Source organism: Muntiacus reevesi, chromosome 22, assembly GCF_963930625.1.
Source record: "Muntiacus reevesi chromosome 22, mMunRee1.1, whole genome shotgun sequence".
Classification (NCBI taxonomy): Eukaryota; Metazoa; Chordata; class Mammalia; order Artiodactyla; family Cervidae; genus Muntiacus; species Muntiacus reevesi.
Window position 1 is genome coordinate 18574931 of NC_089270.1, and position 24267 is coordinate 18599197.

Consider the following 24267-nt stretch of genomic DNA (forward strand, 5'->3'; position numbering starts at 1 on the left):
AGGGAGGCCAGAATGATTCTGAGGAGTCTTTGCTGATCTTTCTCTAAATAAAAAATTCCCCACTGTGTGCTCTCAGACTTGGTACAGGTATCTCACTTGCTGACTCTTGGCTCTGTGACTGTGAATACCTAGGGAAGAGGTTTTTTGGTTTATCTTTTCACTTCTTGCATAAGGGACAAACAATTGTCTGCTTTTAAGTGAAAGGGAAAAGGAACAAAACACCATTCACTAATTAAAAACAAACTACTACTTTTATTTGGCTCACTTCTCCATTTATTAGAATAACCACATGTGGAGAGGCACAATGCACTTAAGTTTTACATGACTACAAAGTTATCACAAACCCCAAACTTCTTAGCCACAGTTATTTCACTTACTCTGTTTAAAGAAAAAGCTTTCAAAACATCTGAGTTAGCTTGATACACAGAGACCCTGAATAAATGGGAACTACGTACTTTTAAATGCTTGTACTTCCTGTTCTAATAATGTCTTCTTTAAATAGAATCCAGCATAAAAGGGATTGAAATATGTAAGGTCATGATGCAAATGTTTCTGAGAGTGAAATGAATCCGCACAACATGGAAACAGACGTAGTGTGCACAGCTGGTCCGCGAGGAGTCACTGCGCCATCTGGGCCTCCATGGCTTGTGCTGTCCATTCTGGGGCTGTCTGGCTGATTTTCTCCAACAGGTTATTCACCTGGAAACAGAGTGACTGGATCTGTTTGTCCCATGTTGGCAGGGCTTCTCGTGCTAAAGAAAAAAGGAATAATGTACAAAGCTGAAGTTACTCCTTTGCAACCATAGTGAATGTGAGTTAGAAGACAAAATACAGAAACACTGATTTTTAAAAGTTTACTTCAAAACTCTTGGCTGATAAAATTAAGCTAATTATGCAACAGTTAAGAAAAGTACTCCCATCACTGGCACAGAGCATAAAACAAACAAAGGTACACAAAATAAAACCAACCAAACCACCTCAACCACAACAACAAGGCGACTTCACCGAAGTCAAAGCACTGAAGTGCTTTTGTCACTCAGTTTATACCTTCATAAGATCCCCTGGAGAAGGGACAGGCTACCCACTCCAGTATTCTGGCCTGGAGAATTCCATGGACTGCATAGTCTGTGGGGTCACAAAGAGTCCAAGCAGGACTGAGCGACTTTCACTTTCTTTCACTTTATACCGTCATAAGACACTGCCACCTGCTGGGGAAAGTAACTCTATTTATCTACTCCACACTGTCTCTACTGGACTCTAAAGAATACTTTAATATTTAAACTCCAAACAAAAAACCTCATGGTCTAGCAGGCTTTTCTCTACACCAGCAATCTGCAGTTAGAAATGAAAAATTAAGTGCTCGGGCCTGTTGGGCTGGGAAGACCCAGAGGAATCGGGTGAAGAGGGAGGTGGGAGGGGGGATCGGGATGGGGAATACGTGTAACTCTATGGCTGATTCATATCAATGTATGACAAAACTCACTGAAAAATAAAAAAAATTTTAAAAAAAAGAAATGAAAAATTATGGGACAAGTTCCACCCAAAAGAGCATCAACATTTACAAATTTGGGCACAGAATTAATGAAGGGGAAAAAAACTATAAAATCTTAATAAAGGACATAAAATAACTTGAGTAGATACAAATCACATATCCAGCTGGAAAGATGTAATATCTTAAAAATATCAGTCCTTTTCTATTAAAACATAAATTTAAAGAAATTTCCAAGACAATCCCCCTTTCTCTGTTTTGCTTCCTGAACAAGATAAAATTACTAAAGTTAATATGGAAAAACTGATGTTTGAGAATAGCCAAAATAATTTTGAAAATTAAAAACAAGCAAGATTATAGTATATCTACACAACTAAGTATTATTCAGCCTTAAAAAGGAATGCAAAAAGTACTGACTACATGTTATAACATGAGTGAAACTTGAAAACACTACATTAAGTGAAAGAAGCCAAAAGCTCACATATTGTACGGTTTCATTCATATCAAATATCCAGAACAGGTAAATCCACAGAGACAACAGAAATTAGTTGCCAGGGGCTGGAGAGAGAGAGGTATGAGGAGAAAGTGCTTAAGGGGCATGGGGCTTCCATTTGAGAAGATAAAAATGTTCTGGAATCAGGCAGAGGTGGTGGTTGTACAACACTGTAAATATACTAAATGATACGGAATGATTAATCTCACATATGTGCATCTCACCTCAGTTAAAAAATAGTAGTGGAGGGATAGGGTCTGCTTTATCAACAGTAGAATCTATTATAAATTTATTACCTAATATTGTTACGGATCCATGGAACTGAAAAGAGTACAAAAAGAGATCCAAATTAATTTGTGAAACCTGTGTGCGTGCTAAGTCACTTCAGTCGTGTCTGACTCTTTGCAACCCTGTGGACAGTAGCCCGCCAGGCTCCTCTGCCCAAGGGATTCTCCAGGCAAGAATACTGGAGTAGGCTGCCGTGCCCTACTTCACGGGATCTTCCCGACCCAGGGATCAAATCCACGTCTCTCACATTTCCTGCATTGGCAGTCGGGTTCTTTACAACTAGCACCATTTAAAACCTAATACACTCCAAAGATCAGAAAGGATGTTTTATTTAATAAATGATACACACATAATTGGCAATCTATCTTTTAAAAAAACAGCTAGACCATGACTGAAAATTATACACAAAAATGAACTACAGATTGAATTTGTAAATATAAAACAATAAATAAAATATTAAATAAAATTTAAATATTAATTTAACCCCAAAGTGAAGGAGACTTTCTTAATGAATACAGAAAACACAAAAGTCATAAAATTAAAAATGGACATATTTGGCTGCAAAAAAAGCTTTTAAATGTGTCCGGGGTTAGGGTTTATGGTACACATTGCCTAATAGAAACACAACTGATAGAATGACAAAAGTATCTCTAACATTGAAATAGGAAAGGTATGGAGGAGAAAGGATGGAAATGTGTAAGAAAAAATAACGTCAATTCACAGACAAGAAAATGCTAATGACCAATACATGGAAAGATTTAAACTTCACCAGTGCCAAGGAAATGCACAGTAAGACAATAATGCAGTATTTCCCCCCAACAACTGGCAAAAGATAAAAAGAAAAAGAATATCCAGTTGTTAAAGATTCATTCTCCCATGTTGGTGGAAGTGTAAATGGCTACAGCTTTCTGGAAAACAAACTGGTAGTAGCTATTAATCAGAACACATATATCCTCTGAAGCATCAAAGTATGCAACTTCTGAGACTTCGTTCTAGAGAACTAAGTGTCCCAGGATTTAAAGATCTGCACAAGGAAACCACCTGAATGTCTATCAGTGGGTGAATAGTTGAACTCCATGAAATAACTACACAACTGTTAAAACAAATAAATTAGATTTTATATCTAGTGACTTGAAAATATGTTCACAGTATCTTAACTTAAAAAAAAAAACCACTTTGTAGAATACCATGTACTTTAAAGTATGACGCCGTTTTTTAAAATCCCTGTCTACCTGTTTGTACTTGTCTATACACGCATGTAGAAAGACAGACAAGATTTCAGACTGATACTAGTTGTGCCAGACAGACAGGGTTAGAGGAGTGCAAGAGAAACTGAAAAGATATTACAGACTCTTCCTTTAGTCATTGGTGTAAATTTACTTCTTAATAAGAGCAGATTTACCATTGCCATTTTTTTAATCTAAGAAAATTAGAAAGGAAAATATTCCATATTCTATCAAGATAGCAAACATTAGTTTAAATTGTTCTTTTAAAAAATAAATAAACAAATAAATTGCTCTTTTACTTGGTGACCCCTCTGCTATACTATTCATCATATATGTATTTGTTAATTCAATAATTATTTATTTCCCACTTATAATAGGCAGGGCACTGGAAAAGATGTTGGGCATACCATGGAGAACAAGAAACACTTAATATGACTGATCACTAGGAAGCTGAGCCTGGCAACAGAAACAGGCGTTTAGACAAAGAGCTACAGAAATGGAAATAATTATGATTAATGCTAACAAGAAATTCAGGGTGACAAGAACATATATAACTTAGACTACTCCTAAACTGAGGAGTCAGGAAAATCATTATTGATTAACGCTGTTGAAACTAAGACACGGGGACAAACAGAAGATGACTGGAGAGGCTGGCTGTGAAGGGATGGCTATTTTGGAATGTCTGATGTGGGGAGGAACTCACAACGCTGGAGAAAACAAAAAGCCCTGTGGGCTGGACTGGAAAGAGAAATTCATTAAGGATCCTGTGGATCTTTTGGAGACTGCAGAACTTTACTCTACAAGCAATGGGGAAACCATTCAATTGGGAATTCAATGGGGAATTACATTCAGTTAGCATGTAATGGAATAGAGTAACACTGAATCATTTGATTTTTATTTCTTTTTTCTGCCTGTTTGCATTTTTCAAAGATCATGATCACTCTGGCTATAGGAGGGCAATGGGACTAGAAAGGAGCAATTGCAGACTTGAGAAAAAGTTAAGAGGCTATTTCTTAAGCCCAGAAGGGGGTATGGGAGCTTAGAATAGACTGGTGACAGTAACAAATGAAGAAAAGTATGTGGATTCTAGATAAACATAAGACAGAAAGTTGAGGATTCTGGGCAGCAAAGAAAAGAAGGGGTCAAGGATAAGGGTGCTGGAGAAAATGAACACTCTAGTTCTGGATAGCTCGTTGGTTGTTCAGAGAGGCAGGTATGGAGGGGAAATGGTGAATGTGGTTTTGGGTATGTTTCTTCTGAGATGCCCACGAAGCAGTCAGGTGGGAAACATCTACTTGTCAATCAGAGCCTCTAAGTCTGGGCGTCAGCAGAGAGATTTACGCTAGAAATCTAAGTACTGTCTGCATAGAGATGGATCAATAGGAGTAGATAAGAGGGTACTAGGCTACTAGGGTAACTCAGCAGAGCGAGGAGAAAAAGGCTGAGGAGTAAGTCCTAAGCAGCCCCAATATTTAAATGTAAAGCACGACAGAGTCTACAGAGATGGCTGGGAAGAATACCTGGAGAAAAAGGAGGAGAAGTAGATCAGGGTGAAGGAGAAGGACAGAAGTCAAGAGGGTGGGAGGCAATCAAAAAGAAGTAAGTGGTCAACCCTATTCGATATGATGTAAAGCCAAGATGAAGCCTGAAAGATAAAAGGATTTTTACTAAAACAGAAGAGACCCCAGTATGTGTAAATATCGATAGAAAGAAGCCAACGGTGGGGGGGGGGGGATGAAAATGGACAAAATAATTGCTAAGCTCAAGTTCTTTAAAAAGATTTCTTTTGGGGGTAGGGAGTGGCAGAGTTCAGAGAAGGGATCCCAAGTGGAAGAACTAGAAAGAGAGATGGAAACCATCTCCAGGATAACACGAAAGAAGAAAAAGACAGAATTCAATCTATATTTAACATTTAGGAGTTTATAAATCTGATAAAGAAGTTAAGATAATTTCATATGAATAGCTTTTTTTTCTTCTCCCTGTGAACCGGAAACGCAGTTTTCTCCTGAATGAAGGAGGACAAAAGTCAGAGATTTAGGAAACTGAAATCTGAAACAGTTCCTGCAGAGTAGGGAAAAAGAGTGGACTAGAGAAATGTATGAAGAGTCCCAGGCAGTGTTGAGAACCCAGGAACCTGGATTTGCAGTGGTATCAACCAATCTGGGACTCTGACCCTCCTCCAGCAACCCGAGCTTAGCCACTCAAGGACAGGCCTGGAAAAGCCGAAGGATGGGGTCATTCAAGGTGAAGACCTGCTGGCCAGCTGGAACATAGAGTTAGCAGGCAAGTGGTCTGGGCCTCTGTGAAAGAGTAACTGAAATGATGAACCATGAACTCTAAGCTGGATAGGAAGAATGGCAAAAACTTTAAAAAGGGAGACTTCCCTGGAGGTCCGGTGGGTAAGACTCCGTACTCCCAATGCAGGGGACCCGGGTTCAATCCCTGGTCAGGGAACTAGATCCCACATGCCACAACTAAAGAGTTCATATGCTGCAACTTAAAAAAAAATAATAAAAAGATCCTGCACGCCACAATGAAGATTGAAGATCCCAGATCCCACGTACCACACTGAGACCTGGCACAGTCAAATATAAATAACTTTTTAAAATAATAAATTAAAAGAATTTTAAAGGGCTAGGATGACAGGAAGGAAGTGAAAGTCACAGAGGAAAGGCTCCAGTGCGGTCAAGGAAGAGGTAAAGCAGATGTACCTGAGAAAGACCACTAGAAAGGCCTGGGGAAAGGCCATGGCCAGAGTGGGATATTTCAAGTTACACTATCCAAGCAGAATGGTTCTGGAACAGTAAGGTCCAGGGCACAAATGAGGTGGGAAGAGGGGCTGAGGAGGTATTAAGATAAATGAGAAAGTCGCGAGATCTACTTTTCTGTCTGCCTCCATCAGTTTAGTGAGCTGTTGAATAGGAAATGCAACTGTCCTTTCTACACACCCGTTACATGGTATGTAGTCAATAAATGTTTGGTGAGTACATGAATGAATATAACAATCTCAGTTTCAATTTTTTCTCCTTGCATTTGGACTGCAAGGAGATCAAACTAGTCAATCCTAAAGGAAAGCTCCAATACTTTGGCCACTTGATGCAAAGAACAGACTCACTGGAAAAGGCCCTGATGCTGGGAAAGACTGAAGGCAGGAGGAGAAGGGGACAACAGAGGATGAGATGGTTGGATGGCATCACGACTCAATGGACATGAGTCTGAGCAAGCTCCTGCTGACGGTGAAGGATGGGAAGCCTGGCGTGCTGCAGTCCATGGGGTCGCAAGGAGTCAGACCCAACTGAGTGGCTGAACAACAACAATTTCTTTGGGAAATAAGTTCATTCCAGTAGTAAGACTCTGGGTCAAAGGAAGATGCTCGGCAATTGCTCAGCATGTTTTAATCACAAATACACAACACTGTCATTCCATTATGCTATAACCAAGCAAAACTTCTTACTTTCAAAATGAACTATTCCATCAATCTGATCAATAAATCCATTCATACGTCCTTCTGTGATCATTTGCGATGCTATCTTTTCTGCCTGTTTAAAAAAAACAAAACTCTTAGACATTTTAATTATCATAGCAAGTTATTCACATATGCTCATCAACAGAATTGAAAGCTCTTGGGTTAGCTGACCATCACTAAGCCTTATGTATGTGTTCATCTGCCGTTCATTACAAGAGCAAATCTTGGAAATCTGACTATTTAATCCCCCAATTCTTTCTGCGTACAATCCATTATTTTACATTAACTGGGATCTGTTTCTCTTGTAAGATTTTGAACAAGCACCTAGCCCTCTTAGCAATTTTTCTCTCTGCTCAAAATCAAATTCACAATTATTCTTCTCTCTGGGATCCACACCTCAAAAAAAATCCGTAGCTTTCCTTATTCTATTTCATTTCAGTTTTCATATTGTTTATCACCCCTAAGACCATTTAAGACAGTCATTTTTTTGAAGGAAAAACTGAAAGGAGAAAGAGTGTTCAAATTTAAAAGAGAAATGAAAGGATTTAAAAGACAATTAAAGGGGAGCAGAAGGCCCTCTAATTCCTAAAGACATACTTATGTTTACTGTTTGTTAAGGAAATTGGGCTGTGACAGTCATTAAAGTAATTCTGACCATGTTCATAATCAACCCTAATTCACTCCTGAACAGACTGTGACTAGCATTTACTGCTAAAAATACATCCACTTCCCTTAAGTCTCGGCAAGAAATCATACCTCAAAGTCAAAGAAGAAAGCCATCTATTAATGGTAACTAAAGCCTTGGTTCCAAAATTGTTCCACTGCCTTTACTGTGTAATAAATGCATACATGTAAAGGCATTGTGTTAGTGAAATTTTAATTTAGTATTTTCTAACAAATAAAAGGGGATGTGACCATAATTACATGACTTCAAGGTCTACAAGTTGGTAAAAGTAAGGTTGATTGCTTTTATGTTATTTAAAATTAAAAGAATGTTTTGTAGATGACACCTAAAATACCCTCTAAATAATACTGGCACTTTTCCAGAATTTATCCACAGCCAACCAAACTTTATCATGACTAAGAATGAAATCAACTCCCTAATAACACAGGCAACTTCTTAAGTTAAATCAACCACAGAAGTTACAATAGAATAGCTTAGAATATTACCAGTCATTAGAGGGCAGGAAAAAGAATTGAGGCAAATGTTAGTTAAAAATCAGAAACCACTATGAAGAAGATCTGAACAGACATGAAACAAAGACATTCTTACAAAATGGGAATCATAATCTGGAACCCCTTTAAGATTTTCATTCTAGGTTACTTTACCATAAATTACAAATTTAAAAAAATCCAAAACCAGAGACAATTAATTCCATTACAGCACTATTTTAACACTCAAATAATTTATTTCCATTTATCTGAGGCTTTTTATGTATGTTTTTGTCACAGCTCCCAGTATTTACCAATTACAGTCATTCCTCAATATCAGTCCATGGGGGGTTGGTTCCATGAGGGCCCTGGATACCAAAATCTATGGAGGCTCCAGACCCTTACATAAAATGTAGTAGTACAATGAATACAGCTGGCCCCCTCCATAGCCACAAGTTTTTCATCCACAGATACTGAGGTCCAACTGTATGTATTTTATTTTCTCTTTATATCAATGATTTAGTCTCTTAACTTCCTTTTTATGTATTGCAAATAAGAAAATACCTTAGCTGCAGGAATCTCTAAAAGGGCTCCAAGTTCTTCAAAGGTAATATTATTATATAATTTGCTTGCAGACAATAAATTGTGTTCAATAACAGCTCTGTCCAAGATGCTAGAACCTTAAATATAAACAAGAAAGTTATAACTTTGAAACTAGGTTTACACTCTTAATAGACACATCTTTTTTTAAAAAAAATTTCCTGGCATGTAATAATTCATAATCATTGTCTTTATTCTTATCAAAATTTTAAAAGCAACCAAAATGCCCTAATTGATACATTTTTTATAACATAGTTAAATAAAAATAAAATTTAGAAGGTGATTGGCAAGTAGTTACTTATTAGCTGAACAGATTTAGTCCTCTGGATTTGGGGTTTTGCTTCCTTAGACTAGTCAGCAGTTTCATTACTTTCTCTTCTCTTGCTATAAGCACAAATTTCATCAGCAAGCAGCAGCAAAACAATCATGCAATCTGTTCTGTAAGCTTGATAAGTCAAAACGTACAGAGCAATGGGAATGTCTCTGTTCCTCTGGGCACTGCACACGCACTGTACTGAGGCAAATGTGAGAAATGTTTGGAAGCCAAAATCCCTTCGTGAGATATCAGGCATAGGATCCTCCCGTAAGAAAGATAAAACAGGGCCTGACAGAGTTCTGAACCTAAGGCCCCATCCTGAAAGTATTAGACTGTTGGGCTCACCCAATTCTTTTTTTCCCTTTTATTGAGATATAATTAACATGTAACATTGTATTCATTTAAGGTGTATAACACACTGAGTTGATATATGTATATACTGTGAAATGATCATCACCAGTTTAATTAACTAGCGTCATCATCTCACAGTTATAATTTTTTTCTTGTGATGAGAACTTTTAAGATCTACTCTCTTAGCCACTTTCCAATATAAAGACCTAAATAAATAGGAAAATATGGAAGATTTAATATTGTTAACTCCCCAAATTGATCTACAGGCTCAGTGTGGTCCCTAACAAAATCCCAGCTGGCTTCTTCACAGAAATTGACAAGCTCATCTTAAAATTCACACGGAAATTTAAAGGACCCAGAGGAGCCAAAACAATTTTGAAAAAGAACAAAGCTGGAAGGCTCAAATTTTCTGATTTCAAAAATCAGATTGCTGAGACACAGCAATCAAGACTGGGGAATTCTGGTGTGAGGACAAACATACAGAATAACGGAATAGAATTGAGAGTCCAGAAATAAACTCACATTTACAGTCAACTGATTGTCAACAAAATTGCCAAGGTAATTCAGTGGGGAAATAAGAGTCCAACAAATGGTGCTAGGACAACTGAATATTCACAGGCAAAGTAAAGTTGGACTCCTACTTCACACCACATACAAAAATTAACTCAACATTAATCAAAGACCTAAATGTAAGAGCTGAAATTATAAAACTTACAGAAGAAAACAAAGCAACTTTTTATGACCCTGGATTAGGCAATAGCCTTTTAGATACAACACTTAAAGCACAAGTAACAAAAGAAAAAACATAAATTGGATTTCATAAAAATTAATAACTTCTGGGTTTCAGAAGATATCATCAACAGTGAAGAAACAACACACACAATGGGAGAAGATATTTATCTGGCAATGATAACATCTAGAATACATAAGAATTCACGCAATTTAATAATAAAAAACCAAATAACCCAATTTAAAAGTGGCCAATAAGCATACGAAAAGGTGTTCAACATCATTAAGCCCTCAGGGAAATGCAAGTCAAAACCATAACAAGATACCACACTTCATACCCACGAGGACGACTATCAAAAAGACAGATAATAACAACTGTGGGAGAAAATATGGAGAAAATGGAACCCTCACACACAGGAATGTAACTGGGGCAGTCATTTGGGAAAAGAGTCTGCAGCTCCTCAAAAGACTAAACATGCTGCCATGTTGCCGTTGCTGTTGTTGCTGTTCAGTTGCCCAGTCACGTCCAGCTCTTTGCGACCCCAGGGACTGCAGCACGCCTCTTTATCAGTTGATGGGCATTTAGGTTGTTTTGCTATTAATAACGCTGCTGTGAACATTCATGTAAAAGTTTTTGTACAGACTGCTGCTGCTGCTAAGTCACTTCAGTCGTGTCCGATTCTCTGCGACCCCATAGACGGCAGCCCACCAGGCTCCCCTGTCCCTGGGATTCTCCAGGCAAGAACACTGGAGTGGGTTGCCATTTCCTTCTCCAATGCATGAAAGTGAAAAGTGAAAGTGAAGTTGCTCCATTGTGTCCGACTCATAGCGACCCCATGGACTGCAGCCCACCAGGCTCCTCCGTCCACGAGATTTCCCAGGCAAGAGTACTGGAGGGGGTTGCCATCGCCTTCTCCGTTTGTACAGACATTAGCTACCATATGACCCAGTAATTCCACTCCTAGATATACATCCAAGAAAATTAAAAAATTAAAAAAATTAAAAACCTATGTCAGTACAAAAACTTTCACAAGAATGTTCACAGCAGAACCTAAATGCCCATCAACTGATGAAATAAAATGAGGTAACACAATGTTATTTGGCAAGAAAAGTGAATGAAGTGCTGATATACACTACAACACAGATGAACCTTGAAAACATCAAGCTAAATGAAAGAAGCCAGTCACAACAGATCACATACTGTATGATTCCATTTATATGAAATGATCAGAATAGGCAAATCTACAGAGAAGAAAATAGCTTAGCAGTAACATTGTAAAGCCCTGGGAATATACTAAAACCACTGAATTGTAGTAATAACAACAACACTATGTCTCAAGATTGCTAGCCTAGGGGTTGTAATGACAATAAACAAAGATGGTCAAGAAAAATAAATAAAGTAATAGAGGCTAAAATGGAAGAAGAAGACAAAATACCTGTCCTATATACATAAGTCTCCTGTGAGAAATTTGAAAATCATTTGCATTCTCAGAGATCCTAGTTAGAAACCCTCATTTTAGAAGAGTAATCTGATTTTATTTTTTCTTTCTTTGGCCAGAAAGCACAAAGTCAAATCTGAAGTTTAACTACATCAGTTCTGGAAACTTTTTCTTATTTATTTAGCTTTTATCAGATAACTTCCTGCAAAAGAATTTATTAAAGTTGCTCAGAATACACAGGAGACAAGAAACTTAAAATTAAAAAAGAAAAAGAAGAATAGCAATGGTCAAAACACACCCATTACAGGTGGGCTACAAGTTTAACTTTTTAAACTTTCCAGCAGCCTATCAAATTAAGAAAATCAATCAGTTTATCAACTCACATTACTTAAATTAAATCAAGTGCTTGGGAGAATCACAACTAATCCTAAGACTGAAATGGAATTTTTCTCACTATCTGCATAAAGAATATCCTATAGAATAAATTATCTCCTTTAGAAACAAAGATAATAATTATTTGCTTCTTAACGTACAATTAAATAAAAGAAATTCAATAGGTCAATATAATTGCTTTAGTAAACCTGGGAACTAGGGTAGTGACTGGTGAGGTATATATACCTTTTTGCCAAATCTTACATAAATATTTCCATACAACTAGATTCTCTTCAAAATGGGATGACAGTGAATCCAAGGCAATGTGTTTGACAGATCTGCATGTCTGTCTTGACCTTTTCCGTATTTCTAGTGGTCTACATCTGTATTTTTAGTTATGTGTGCTATTGTTATGTTACCTTAAAATCTTTATAGATAAACATATATAAAATTATTGATGTTATGAACAAGCATCTATTAAAAATTCTTTCCCAGCAAAGATAGTCTGACTTAAGCAAATAGTAGGAAACACAACACCAAGTTCTATTCTTATTGGAAACACTTACCCCTTAATGAGCTTGTGCAAGCTACTGTGCCAAATTTTGCTCTATCTAAAATAGAACTGGGTAATTATGCTCTGTTACAAACTGATGTTTAAAATTCATTAAGGTACTTACCAAATGGTTTGAGTTTTAAAAAAGATCGAGTGTTATAAACCTAGCCTATAATTCTTCTGCCTTTTCAGTTTCCAAAAAATATTCCAAGAAATGCTTTCCAATAGGTCTACCCTTATATTTCAAACTCATGTCCAAGTATGATGTTCATCTTCAGTCAATATTCATTTTTTATCAAGTGTTAGATAAAAACATTACAGAAAGATATCAAGGCTCTTCAAATTTAACATATATTCCACTAGTGTGACCTGAATATTCAGTACCACATACTTATAAGAGCAGTCATTACCATCAGCTGTAGTTGCTTTCTGGTGAGGCATCAGCATGGCAGCAAATTCTTGAAGTTGATTTCCTCTGATGATCCTATCTAGGTACATTTTCTCTAGGATTCCGTAAGCAGCAAGCTGCTGGCACCTTTCATCCTTAAAAAGGGTAGCTAGCATCCGAGAACGCTGCTGTCCTAAGGGAAACAAATGAGCATCAAATATTCTCACTCTCTTTTCAATGAAAAACAATCTTTCTTAGGACTGCATTTTTGCCTACTAAAATATGCAGTTGATCTTCATTATTTGTAGCAGCTAAGTCCTATAAAGTCGCTGCCAACAGTGAATTAGTGAATACTCAACTGCTGCTCCTAGGGTTGACACAGGATCAGGTTCTTATGAGCCTCTGGTCGCAGCATTTTTGTCAGCTGGTCAACATGTAATCTTGTCTTGTGTGTCTGTTTAAAGGCACCTTAACTTATGGTTTACACTACAACTCATGCCTGAAAGAACTTATCTAACTTAACACACGTATATTCTCCATAAGACACATCACAGACTTCCCACACTTGAGTACACAAGATAACCTATGGCACTATGCTTACGGACCATTTAAAAACAGCACAACCATCAACAAATGCATAAAGATGTGAAGAGGATCACACAGACCACAAAAAAGGACATTTGTTTATAGTAGGAGAGCTGAAACAATGCAGAATACCACCTTGTTTGACACCTGCTGGAAACAATATAAGTAGAGGGGCTCAGATTTTTGCTGCTCTGCACACGTCTGCATATGACTATAAAAGCACCTCAAGCATTGATTTGGGAGGGGGTGACAAATTTTAGCAAGCAGGTAGATTCACCTGCATGGAATCTGTGAATAATAAGGACCAGCTGTATATTCATTTGTGAAGACTATGATACACAATCATTCTCTCAGTAGCCAACAGGGACTGGTTCCAAGACTCCCTCATAAATACCAAAACCTGCCGATGCAAAAGTCACTTAAGTAAAATGATGTTCTATTTGCACCATCTTCATATATCCTTCCTTATATTTTAGATCATCTCCAGATTATGTGTAATACCCAATACAATGTAAATGCTATGTAAATAGTTCTGGCTGGCACCAGCAAATTCAAGTTTTGCTTTTGGAACTTCCTAAAAATTTTTTCCCCAAATGTTTTTAACCCACGGTTGGTTGAATTTGCAGATGCAGAACCCATGAATATGGAGAACCAATCATATGCCAAAATGTTACAAATGGCTCAAATTATAGATAATTGCTATTTTCTTCTTCTTGCTTATTTATATTTCTATAACAAACATGCATACTTTTGGTAATGATAAAAAATTGATGAAAGATGAACAAACATTTCTCAGATGGGAAACTTGATTTTCATAGTCTCAATTTACACCTTCGAGTACCTTTAAGTGGTGAAAAATCACATGATAACTGATGACATTAAAAAGTGAACTAATGGAAATAAAACTATGAACAGACTTTTTCTTTTTAAATTTATTTTTAGCTCTATATACTAAAAGAGCCTAATGACAATGACACCCAGCATCAGCGAGCATACCTAGTATCCTGATCTTGTTAACCTCATTAAGAGGAACTAGAAATCCTTAAAAAATAGCTGATTTCACATTTGGGGCAGGGAAAATACAAAAGGAGCCTAAGGCATCTTTTTATACTACATATCAGGCAAGTACTCAAAGACTAACAGGGGGCCATGTCAAAAAGACAAAATTTGGTCATATCTGGGACAAGTTGAGCATCAAAAAGAATCACAACTATATTTTATTGTAACACACAAATAAATTTTAAAAACTGAGTCAAATATGCAAGAATATTCATAGCAGTACTATTACTAATAGCCAATGACAAGGCAATAGGATAAACAATGTGTTATATTCACAGAATGGGATACCACATAACAACCAAAATGAACAAAATATGTGTAACAATGTGTATAAATTTCATAAAGTGGAGCAAAGAAGAAAGACAAGAGTATATGAAAAAAAAAAGAGTATATGTACTACATGATTTCACTTATATAAACATAAGCAGGCAAAACCAATATATATTAATGACCGCTATTAGAGGTTGGGGGTTAAGGCTAGTAATTAGGAGAAAGCAGGACAGAGGCTCTCAGGGTGCTGATAATATTTTGTTTCTTTTTCTGCACACTGACTACATGATGGTGTCCATTTGTGACAACTCACTGAAGTGTATACTTTTGATATGTATAGTTTTCTGTGTGTACATGTTTTCTGTACATATATGTTTCTGTATGTACAGTTTTGTGTGCTTCTACATGCAGAAGAATAAGCAGAGAAAAAGTTCACAGTGATATTTGAAAAAAAAAAGGAGCAAAGAATGAATAATTCACCATTTTTCATTTTCATTTTATATTACATGCAATGAGTGATCTAGCAAGGATTATTAACAGATATTAAATTATGGAAAGGAATTTGGAAAACAGAATCTTTGTGGTGTTAAAGCAGCACCCCATGAATTGCTTACAAAAGACAAAGAGGCCAATGTACCTTTACAATGGAGTTTCTACCTTAATTAAATGAACAAACTCAGCATCACTAACGGTGGGACAAGGTAGCAGTATGTGCTCTCTGCCGTGATTCAACAGCAACTACATAGTATCATTATAAGGTATTCTTGCTAGAAAAAAATTTAACCTGAATTAATATAACCTCTGGCTATAATTGCTATTTTACAAGGAATCTACGGGATTAAGGAATAAATTAACTATATATATATCAAAAAGGGCTTCCCAGGTGGCACAGTGTAAAGAATCCACCTGCCAGTGCAGGAGGCACAAGGGATACAGGTTCAATCCCTGGGTGGGGAAGATCCCCTGGAGGAGGAAATGGCAACTCACTCCAATACTCTTGCCTAGAAAATTCCACAGACAGAGGAACCTTGAGGGCTACAGTCCATGGGGTTGCAAAGAGTCAGACACGACTGTGTAACTAAGTAAATTACATAACATGTAGATCAAAAAATCTAGGATGAAGGACATTCTAATATAATAACTTCAAAGTCAATATATATATATATTTTTTTGGACAGAAAAGTAAGATTCATCAGTGGGCAAGAGGAAGGAGGGGACAGCGCCAAGGCTCTCATAAGGGCAGGGCCCCTCATTTCTCCAGAGTGCCACCATTAGGGTTGTATATATAATATGTGACCCCTCACCACCCAGGATGAGCTGCTTTTCTGCCACCATGTTTTAAAGTTCATCTGCACTAAACTTAGAAAATGCCCAGTTCTTGGAGATGTAGATCCTCTGGCGGCCAGGGAACTTGAACTTGGCCCCACAGAGGACCTCAGTCACATGCTCCTTGTTCTGCAGCTCAGTGCAGATGGACATTATAATAACTTGGCCAATGTGGACCCTGGCGAGTGCACCCCAGGGCTTTCCGAAGGCGCCACGCATACCTGTCTGGAGTCTAGACTGGGGACAGCATGCCAGTCATGGAAGTCCACTGGAAAGAGCTGTATCCAAGGTCGCTCAGGGCAACCTGCAGAGGCAGCAGGCTGCATACACTACCGAGGAGGCTGCTGTTTGCGGCCACTGCACACTGGGCCCCCATGGGGAAAAGAGCACAGTCGGCTTAATTGGCTGCAAAAGTGTATTTTTTTAAAGTGAGGAAACTACATACAATGTGGTATGTGAACTATGCCACAATAAAGTTGGGGGCAGGGGGAATGAGGAAACTCTTCTAGACTAAAAGAATCTAAAGAAGTCATAATCACCAAATACCACACATAATGTTGCTCCTTATTTAAGATGAAAAAGGCAGGTATAAAAGACATCCTTGAGCTAACTGAGGTAGTGATAATATGGACCAGCTGCTAAATTCTACAGTGGAATCACTGTTAGCTTTTTTAGGGATGATAATGGTATTGCAGTTACACAGAAAAAAATGTTTATATTCTTAGGAGACACATCATGACATATGAAGGAGTGTCAAGATGACCTTCAAATAACTTTAAAATGATACATCAAGACGTGTGTGTGTGTGTGTGTGGGTGCGCGCATGCACGCACACATGCACGCAGATGTGAGCGAGACAGAGAGAGAAAGCAAATATAACAAAAAGCCAGGAAAATTTAGAAAAGAGTAATGAAGAGTAAGAAGGCCTGCTAATAATAAGACACTATAAAGATAAAGCTATATTAATTTGAAGAGCATAGTATTAGTACATTCATAAATACACAGGCTAATTAATGGAACAGAATACTATGTCCAGAAATCTATTATAAGGTGCTTCAAATCAATAGGGAGAAAAAGGATGCATAATTCAATAAAGAATGCCAAGTCAAATAACTAGCCATTTAGAAAAACAAGCATGGACTTCTTTGATGGTCCCAGTGTTAGGACTCCACACTTCCACCAAAGAGGATGTGAGTTCAATTCCTGGTCAGAAACTAAGCCATGTGGTATGTCCAAAAAAGTCACTTACATTTACATGCAACAGATCTATTATTGTTACCTTTAAATGAAATAATAAATATTTTTAAATTACTCACTTCAATTTCTAATACACTAAACAGCAGATATACTCTACATAAACAAAAGCTCTCTAGGGTTCTCAATTATTCACAGTCTAAATCACTGCAGATGGTGATTGCAGCCATGAAATTAAAAGATGCTTATTCCTTGGAAGGAAAGTTATGACCAACCTAGACAGCATATTAAAAAGCAGAGACATTACTTTGTCAACAAAGGTCCATCTAGTCAAGGCTATGGTTTTTCCAGTGGTCATGTATGGAGATGAGAGCTAGACCCACAAAGAAGGCTGAGCGGCAAAGAATTGATGCTTTTGAACTGTGGTGCTGGAGAAGACTCTTGAGAGTCCCTTGGACTGCAAGGAGATCCAACCAGTCCTTTCTAAAGGAGATCAGTCCTGGGTGTTCATTGGAAGGACTGATGCTGAAGCTGAAACTCCAATACTTTGGCCACCTGATGCGAACAGCTAACTCATTTGAAAAGACCCTGATGGTGGGTAAGATTGAGGGCAGGAGGAGAAGGGGATGAAAGGGGATGAGATGGTTGGATGGCATCACTGACTCAATGGACATGAGTCTGGGTAAACTCCAGGAGCTTGTGATGGACAGGGAGACCTGGCATGCTGCGGTTCATGGGGTCACAAAGAGTCAGACATGACTGAGCAACTGAACTGAACTGAAAGATCAGAGGATTCAAGAACTTATACCAGAAGAAAACATGAAGGAATCTAAAATATGTAATTTCAGAATAGGAAAGATCTTTTAAGCAAGTCAACAAAACCCCGAAGCTATAAAAGATTAAAATATTTAACTATAAAAAATTCTAAAGTTTCTGAATGGCAAATTTTCATAAATAAAGCCAAAAAAGAGATAATAAACTGGGAGAAAAACTTGTTAATTTCTTATATATGTGAACAGTTTTTATAAGAAAAAGATAAAAAATGGCTAATGAACATAAACAGACGATAATTTACTCCAAAAAAAATGGGTTTTTCAATAATGATTTTTTTTAAACACATGAGGAGATGCTCAAAAGCATTCATAGTAAGTAAAATGCAAATTAAAACTAGAATGAAATATTACCTTTCTTTTACCAGGTTAGTAAGGATAAAAAAATTTGGAAATACGTGTGTGAGTAACCAGGTACATTGGAAAAGACCTTGATGCTGGGAAAGACTGAAGGCAAAAGGAGAACAGGGCGGCAGAGGATGAGATGATTAGACAGTATCACTAATCCAATAGACATGAACTTGAGCAAACTCCAAGAGATAGTGAAGGACAGGGAAGTATGGCTTGCTACAGTCCATGGGGTCACAAAGAGTCAGACACAACTAAGCAATTGAACAACACAACAACAGTTAGGTACACACAGACATTATTGTTTAGAGGGTAACGTTAAAAGGCAACTTTAATTTCTATCAAAATTTTAAATGTATGTACTCTTAGATTCAAGAATTTAACCTATACATATTCGTATAACCACTACAGCATCGTAATTGACTAATTATGATAAAGCCAAAGGATAGAAAATTTTAAAAAATGAGTTTTATGAGTTGTAGAAAGACTACAACTCATGTGATGGATAGCCACATAAAAAAAGCACTTTGCAGAAGTTTGTATATCATGTTATAATTTGTGTATAAAAAGGAGGATACACACTTATATACTGAAAGAGATAGAAGAAATCAGTAATAGTTCTTCAGAGTTGGAAGTGGTACCATTTTATGTACTCTTTTCAGTAACAAAAAAAAAAATAAGATCACTGCTTCATAGAGAATGAAATGTGTAGTCTGAATATGTCATTAGGCTCTCAACTAAACACAGTTCAAAAACAAACATTATAAAATGATTCAGAAATGCCATGGCTTAGAATTATCAGCATTTCCTCTCAATGCCCTTTCCTGCTTTATAAGTTGAATGATTTACATGCTGTAGTTTAGTAAAAACAACAAAGGATAGTTTACTACTTATATTTATTGGAGAAAAAGATAAGTGCCAGGTCTAAAACTGAGGCTTGAAAATAAAAAATTTTTAAAAATCCCCAAAGCAGTACATTAATTATATCATCCAATTTCTAGATTTTAATTTTCATTTCCCTTTGTGTAACTGTCAATTTAATATCCATTTTCTTCAGTGATATTTTAGCAGAACTAACCTTCAGATTATCTCTTAACAATTCCTAATATCTATGGGTAACAGGCTGGTAAATACATATTTTTAAAACGCCTTAAGTTACCAACCTACTGTTACTGCTTAAATGTTTTAATTAATTTTACCATAATTGTATTAATAAGACATCCTCTTGAAGAACAGTTTCTCACTAAATCCTCAAATAGCAGTGAAAGTCACTCCATGGTGTCCAACTCTTTGCGACCCTATGGACCATTCAGTACACGGAATTCTCCAGGCCAGAATACTGGAGTGGGTAGCCTTTCCCTTCTCCAAGGGATCTTCCCAACCCAGGGATCGAACCCACGTCTCCCGCATTGCAGGCGGATTCTTTACCAGCTAAGCCACCAGGGAAGCCCAAGAATATTGGAGTGGGTAGCCTATCTCTTCTCCAGTGGATAGCGACGAACCTAAAGTTAAGCAAAGCTAGCTTTCTGTTCATTAAAGCACAAATGATGTGCTTACCTGCTGACGCTAAGATGGTACAGTGCAGAGCATGTTTTAAGGCCTCTAGTCTTTCACTTTCATGCACTATTGTCTTGTAAGAGAGTTCATTGTACCTCTGTGCAGCTTCAATGAATTTTCTTCTATAGTCAAGAACACGTGCATAGCATACCTATAAGAGGGAAAATGTTTCAATTAGGGGGAACAATTAAAAAGCAAAAGAAAAGAGAATTTTTAATGTATAACAACAGCACTTATCAGATATTCTGGAGCACCTTAATATTGTGGGATTCTCCAAAACAAAATTAATTCCAAATCAGTTTATCTGTTACCTTATAATGTATCTGTAACTGTTCATTGGTTGATTCATTCTGGAGCAACGATGCCCGATTTATGTAAGCCTCTGCCTGGACTGGATCATCGTCCTCCAGATACAGCCGAGCAATCTTCAGATAGGTCTCCAGTTTATAATCAACATTGTACTGTCTAGGCAATAACAGGAAGACACAGAATGACTATTTCACCAAGAAAATTTTTATGAGTGATAGAAAATAAGTTATTTTTTCCTGATATGTACACATATATTGTTACTATAAGGGACTCGGACTTTTTACTGCATTGGAAAAACACAGAGAAGCTAAAAAACATTTCCAAAATAAATTTTACTGAGTTTTCATTATTTTTGTCATTATTCATGGCTATTTTAGCTTCTTCTAATCCTCAGATAAACTCAGAAATCAAAGATCTTTTTAAAAAAAAATTTTTAAAAGCCCAGTTCAAGGACATATCATGTACCACCAAAAGAACTATGGGCATGCACCTCCATCCTGGACAACAATTTGGCAGTATGCTCTCCAACCATTCTTTGAATCCTTTAAAACGCATATACTCTTTACCTACTATATTCTACCCCTAAAAAGCAAATCCCCCCAAAAAATCATGCATGTGCACACATATACATGTATAGAATATTCATTTGTAAAGTTATTCATAAATATCCATAATAGGAAAAAATGGAAATTACCCATAGTGGTATTTATGGTAATTAATTAGGTTGTGGTACATAAAGATGACAGATACTATACAGTTATATATATATAAAATAATTATATACAGTGTCATTATTATAATAATTATTTCTGATAAAAGTCATAAGTTTTCACTAAATGAAAAAAAAAAGGATAAAAAAGTACATAAAAACACTATCAAAATGTATTTCTATATACATACATCAAGAGAGGAATCGTAATTATTTTTTGGAGTGATAATACAGGTAGTTTTTCTTTTTCTTCTTATCCCAAAGGTCACATTTATATGCAAGGAATGCATAACTGAAGACCTTATATAATTTAAAACTCACATAATTCAAGATTCACCCTCACAGAAAAGTTAATTCTACTCACCAGCAAAATTGGTGTTACCATGTGGCAAGAATAGAGTTTACAATTGACTTGACCCTAACTTTGAAACTAATTCTTCAAAAAAATTTTATATCAATTCAAAATTTTCCATAAGTCATAAATTATTAATAGTTTCTATTATCTCCATTCACAACTCATATTTACATAAATTGCTATAAACAGCACTGTATTTTTCTGCATTTTCATTTTTTATGCCAAGTATATCTATTATATGTTACTTACATAATCAGAATGAATCCTTTTTTAGGGAAACAAGCTCTCAATAATTTATCCACTTGAACTTGTTTAGAAAACCACAGAATTTTCAGTTCTTGGTATCCTCACAGATAATGTTACAGTACTCTCAAAACACTAATAACCACCACTTCAAAGAACAGTATCTATATTTATGTCAACTACCAATGAAAATAAATCATTTGCTCTGTACTAACAAGACATTGCTCCAGACAGAATAAGACCAAAGCAATTAAGAAAGCCCTCAGCCTTTTCAGAGGCTTCCATAGAGGTTCAGATGGTAAAGAATCTGCCTACAATGCAGGAGACCTAAGCTCGATCCATGGGTCAGGAAGATCTCCTGGAGAAGGGAATAGCAACCCGTTCCAGTATTCTGGCCTGGAGAATTCCATGGACAGAGGAGCCTGGCGGGCTACAGTCTATGGGGTCGCAAAGAGTCAGACTCGACTGAGAAACTAACACATTCACTTTTTCAGCCTTTTGAAACTATCAAAGGAAAAAACCAAATTAACAAGAAGCCTTAGAAAACAAAATTCAACATCTACCTATATAAAGGCTTTTTCATATACTGACTGCTTTTTCAAGGGGCATCATTTCACACAAAAGGCAAGATATCTGAAGTAGTGTTTGCCTTATAACCACAAACATTAAGGAAGACAAAATAAGAATCCCTTATTCACCTGGTAAAAGAGTAAAGAAGTAACTGAAAATATTTTTTGTCATTTAGTTGGTGTTTTTATAGTTGCCAACTGAAAAAGGAAGTGTGTTTAATAATACAATCAAGAGTTTCACAACGTTCATTCTTTCTTGTACAATATAAAGAACTATAAATATTTTTTAAAAATCATATCAAAGGCGAGATTGGCTGAATAAGAGTTGCAAACTATCATCTTAATTTTTCTAACTATTCTTCCATCTCATTTTCTCTAGTATCTCAAACCCCAAAATCCACTGAACTCACTGTGACCCCAAACCACTGATCCTATTACACTGTTACTATATTTTTCTCCTTAAAAGCCTCACTTTCCTCCTGACCTCACTTAACCCCTATGACCAATCATTATAATCACTGAATTGCACATGCACTCATCTGCCTAGTCGCTCTCATGCTGTTGTGCTTTTTGGGTAAAATCAAAATGCTGGTTAAATCTGAGAGTTCATCCACTCCTTTCTTCCAACCATGCAGCTGAACTCTGATGGAGAAAAACACCCACCCAATCTGACTGATCTCATTTTACAGACTATGACTGTTAAACAAGCCTTAATGCTGTCAAGTATACTGTACATCTTTAGTCTATTTACTATCCCACTCTCCTGGAAAATTTTTCTGATATTCTTGTATCTCTTCAACCTCACTACTCCCACCCCTATCAGCTGATGACTCTGATTCCAACTTCACTAAGAATACTGAAATAACCAGAATACTTACACAAACTCCACCACTGTATTACTAACATCTGCACCATATACTCTGTGCTCCTGGCCGTTAGGGTAGATCCCTGGGGACTAGTCTGCCCACCAGGGACTATTCGGCGATGTCTACATTTTTGACAGTCACAACTAGGAGCAAGGGCGCCACTGGCATCCAGTGAGTAGAGGCCCCTGGTGCTGCTACACATCTGCAATACCTAGCACTGCCTCCACAACAAGGAACAATCCAATCTAAAGTGCCAACAGTGCCAAGGTTGAGAAACTCTGCCAAGTATGAACTATCTGCTGGCCTATCTGAAGACTATCCCTCCACTGGATTCCTTCCCCTCCAGTCTACTCCTGCAAGAATGCCCTCCATTACTCCCCAAGATCAGAGCTGTGCCTTCCACTGAATCATAAAAGAACAGAACAGTTTCTTCCTGGCACCTTCTCCCCCACTTCTCTGCTCCCTTTTGTGAGCACCTCCCCGAGGACTTGCCCGTGCTCACCGTCTTCAGTTCTTCCCTTCCCATTCTCTTGCAAACAACTCCAGTCGGGCTTTCGCTCTCACCAGTTCACCAAACCAGCTTCCGTCAAGGCCACCAATGATCTCCACATTACTCACTCTTATGGTTAACCTTCAACTTCTCCTCTGACGTGACCATCAACACCACCCTGATCACTTGCTCCTTGCTGATACACTTTCCTCGTCTGGCTCCGCAGATATCACACTCCATTCTCCTGGTTTTCCTCTTACCTCAATGGACAATCCTCACCCGCTTCATCTCCCTCCTGCCCTGACCTCTTAATGTCAGAATACCAGTACTCAGTCCCCTTCTCTACCTATATGCCCTGCCTCAGAGATCTCATCCAATCTAATGGCTTTAAATTCCATTTATATGTCAATGGTTCCCACAGGTGTCAATACATCTCTAGTCCAGACCTCTCTTCTAAACTCCAGACTAACAAATTCAATTCTCTACTAGGTATTTCTACTTGGTTATCACATGTCCAAAACAGAACTCTTGATCTTCCCTCAAAACCTATTGTTTACCATTCAGAAGATGGCAACTCTGTTTTTCCAGTTGTTCAAACCAAAACTCAGGACTTCTCTTGGCTCTTTTTCTTATATCCAAGCTGTCGAGAAATCCTTAGCTTTACCAAAAAGCATATTCAAAGTCCAACATTTCTC

The 24267-nt window shown here is 37.2% G+C and overlaps 1 protein-coding gene and 1 non-coding gene across 6 annotated transcripts in view; both read right to left on the minus strand.

Moving 5' to 3' along the window:
• Positions 1 to 232: 232 nt before the first annotated feature.
• COPS4 (COP9 signalosome subunit 4) overlaps positions 233 to 24267 on the minus strand; it is a 39083-nt gene continuing 15048 nt past the window's right edge. For 3 of the 5 annotated variants that reach the window (XM_065914354.1, XM_065914355.1, XM_065914357.1), the window contains 6 exons: positions 20343 to 20496; positions 20032 to 20182; positions 12885 to 13055; positions 8679 to 8794; positions 6951 to 7035; positions 233 to 752 (listed from right to left, as the gene is read on the minus strand). In XM_065914354.1, coding sequence (XP_065770426.1) covers positions 619 to 752; positions 6951 to 7035; positions 8679 to 8794; positions 12885 to 13055; positions 20032 to 20182; positions 20343 to 20496 — 811 coding nt within the window. In that variant the 3' untranslated portion in view covers positions 233 to 618. Of the gene's footprint in view, positions 753 to 2264; positions 2304 to 6950; positions 7036 to 8678; positions 8795 to 12884; positions 13056 to 20031; positions 20183 to 20342; positions 20497 to 24267 lie in introns of those variants that run through there. The other 2 variants (XM_065914356.1, XM_065914358.1) reach the window with 2 other exon arrangements.
• LOC136153128 (small nucleolar RNA SNORA70) lies at positions 16379 to 16513 on the minus strand. The gene has a single exon (XR_010660362.1). It is a non-coding gene; the product is annotated as a small nucleolar RNA SNORA70 (small nucleolar RNA).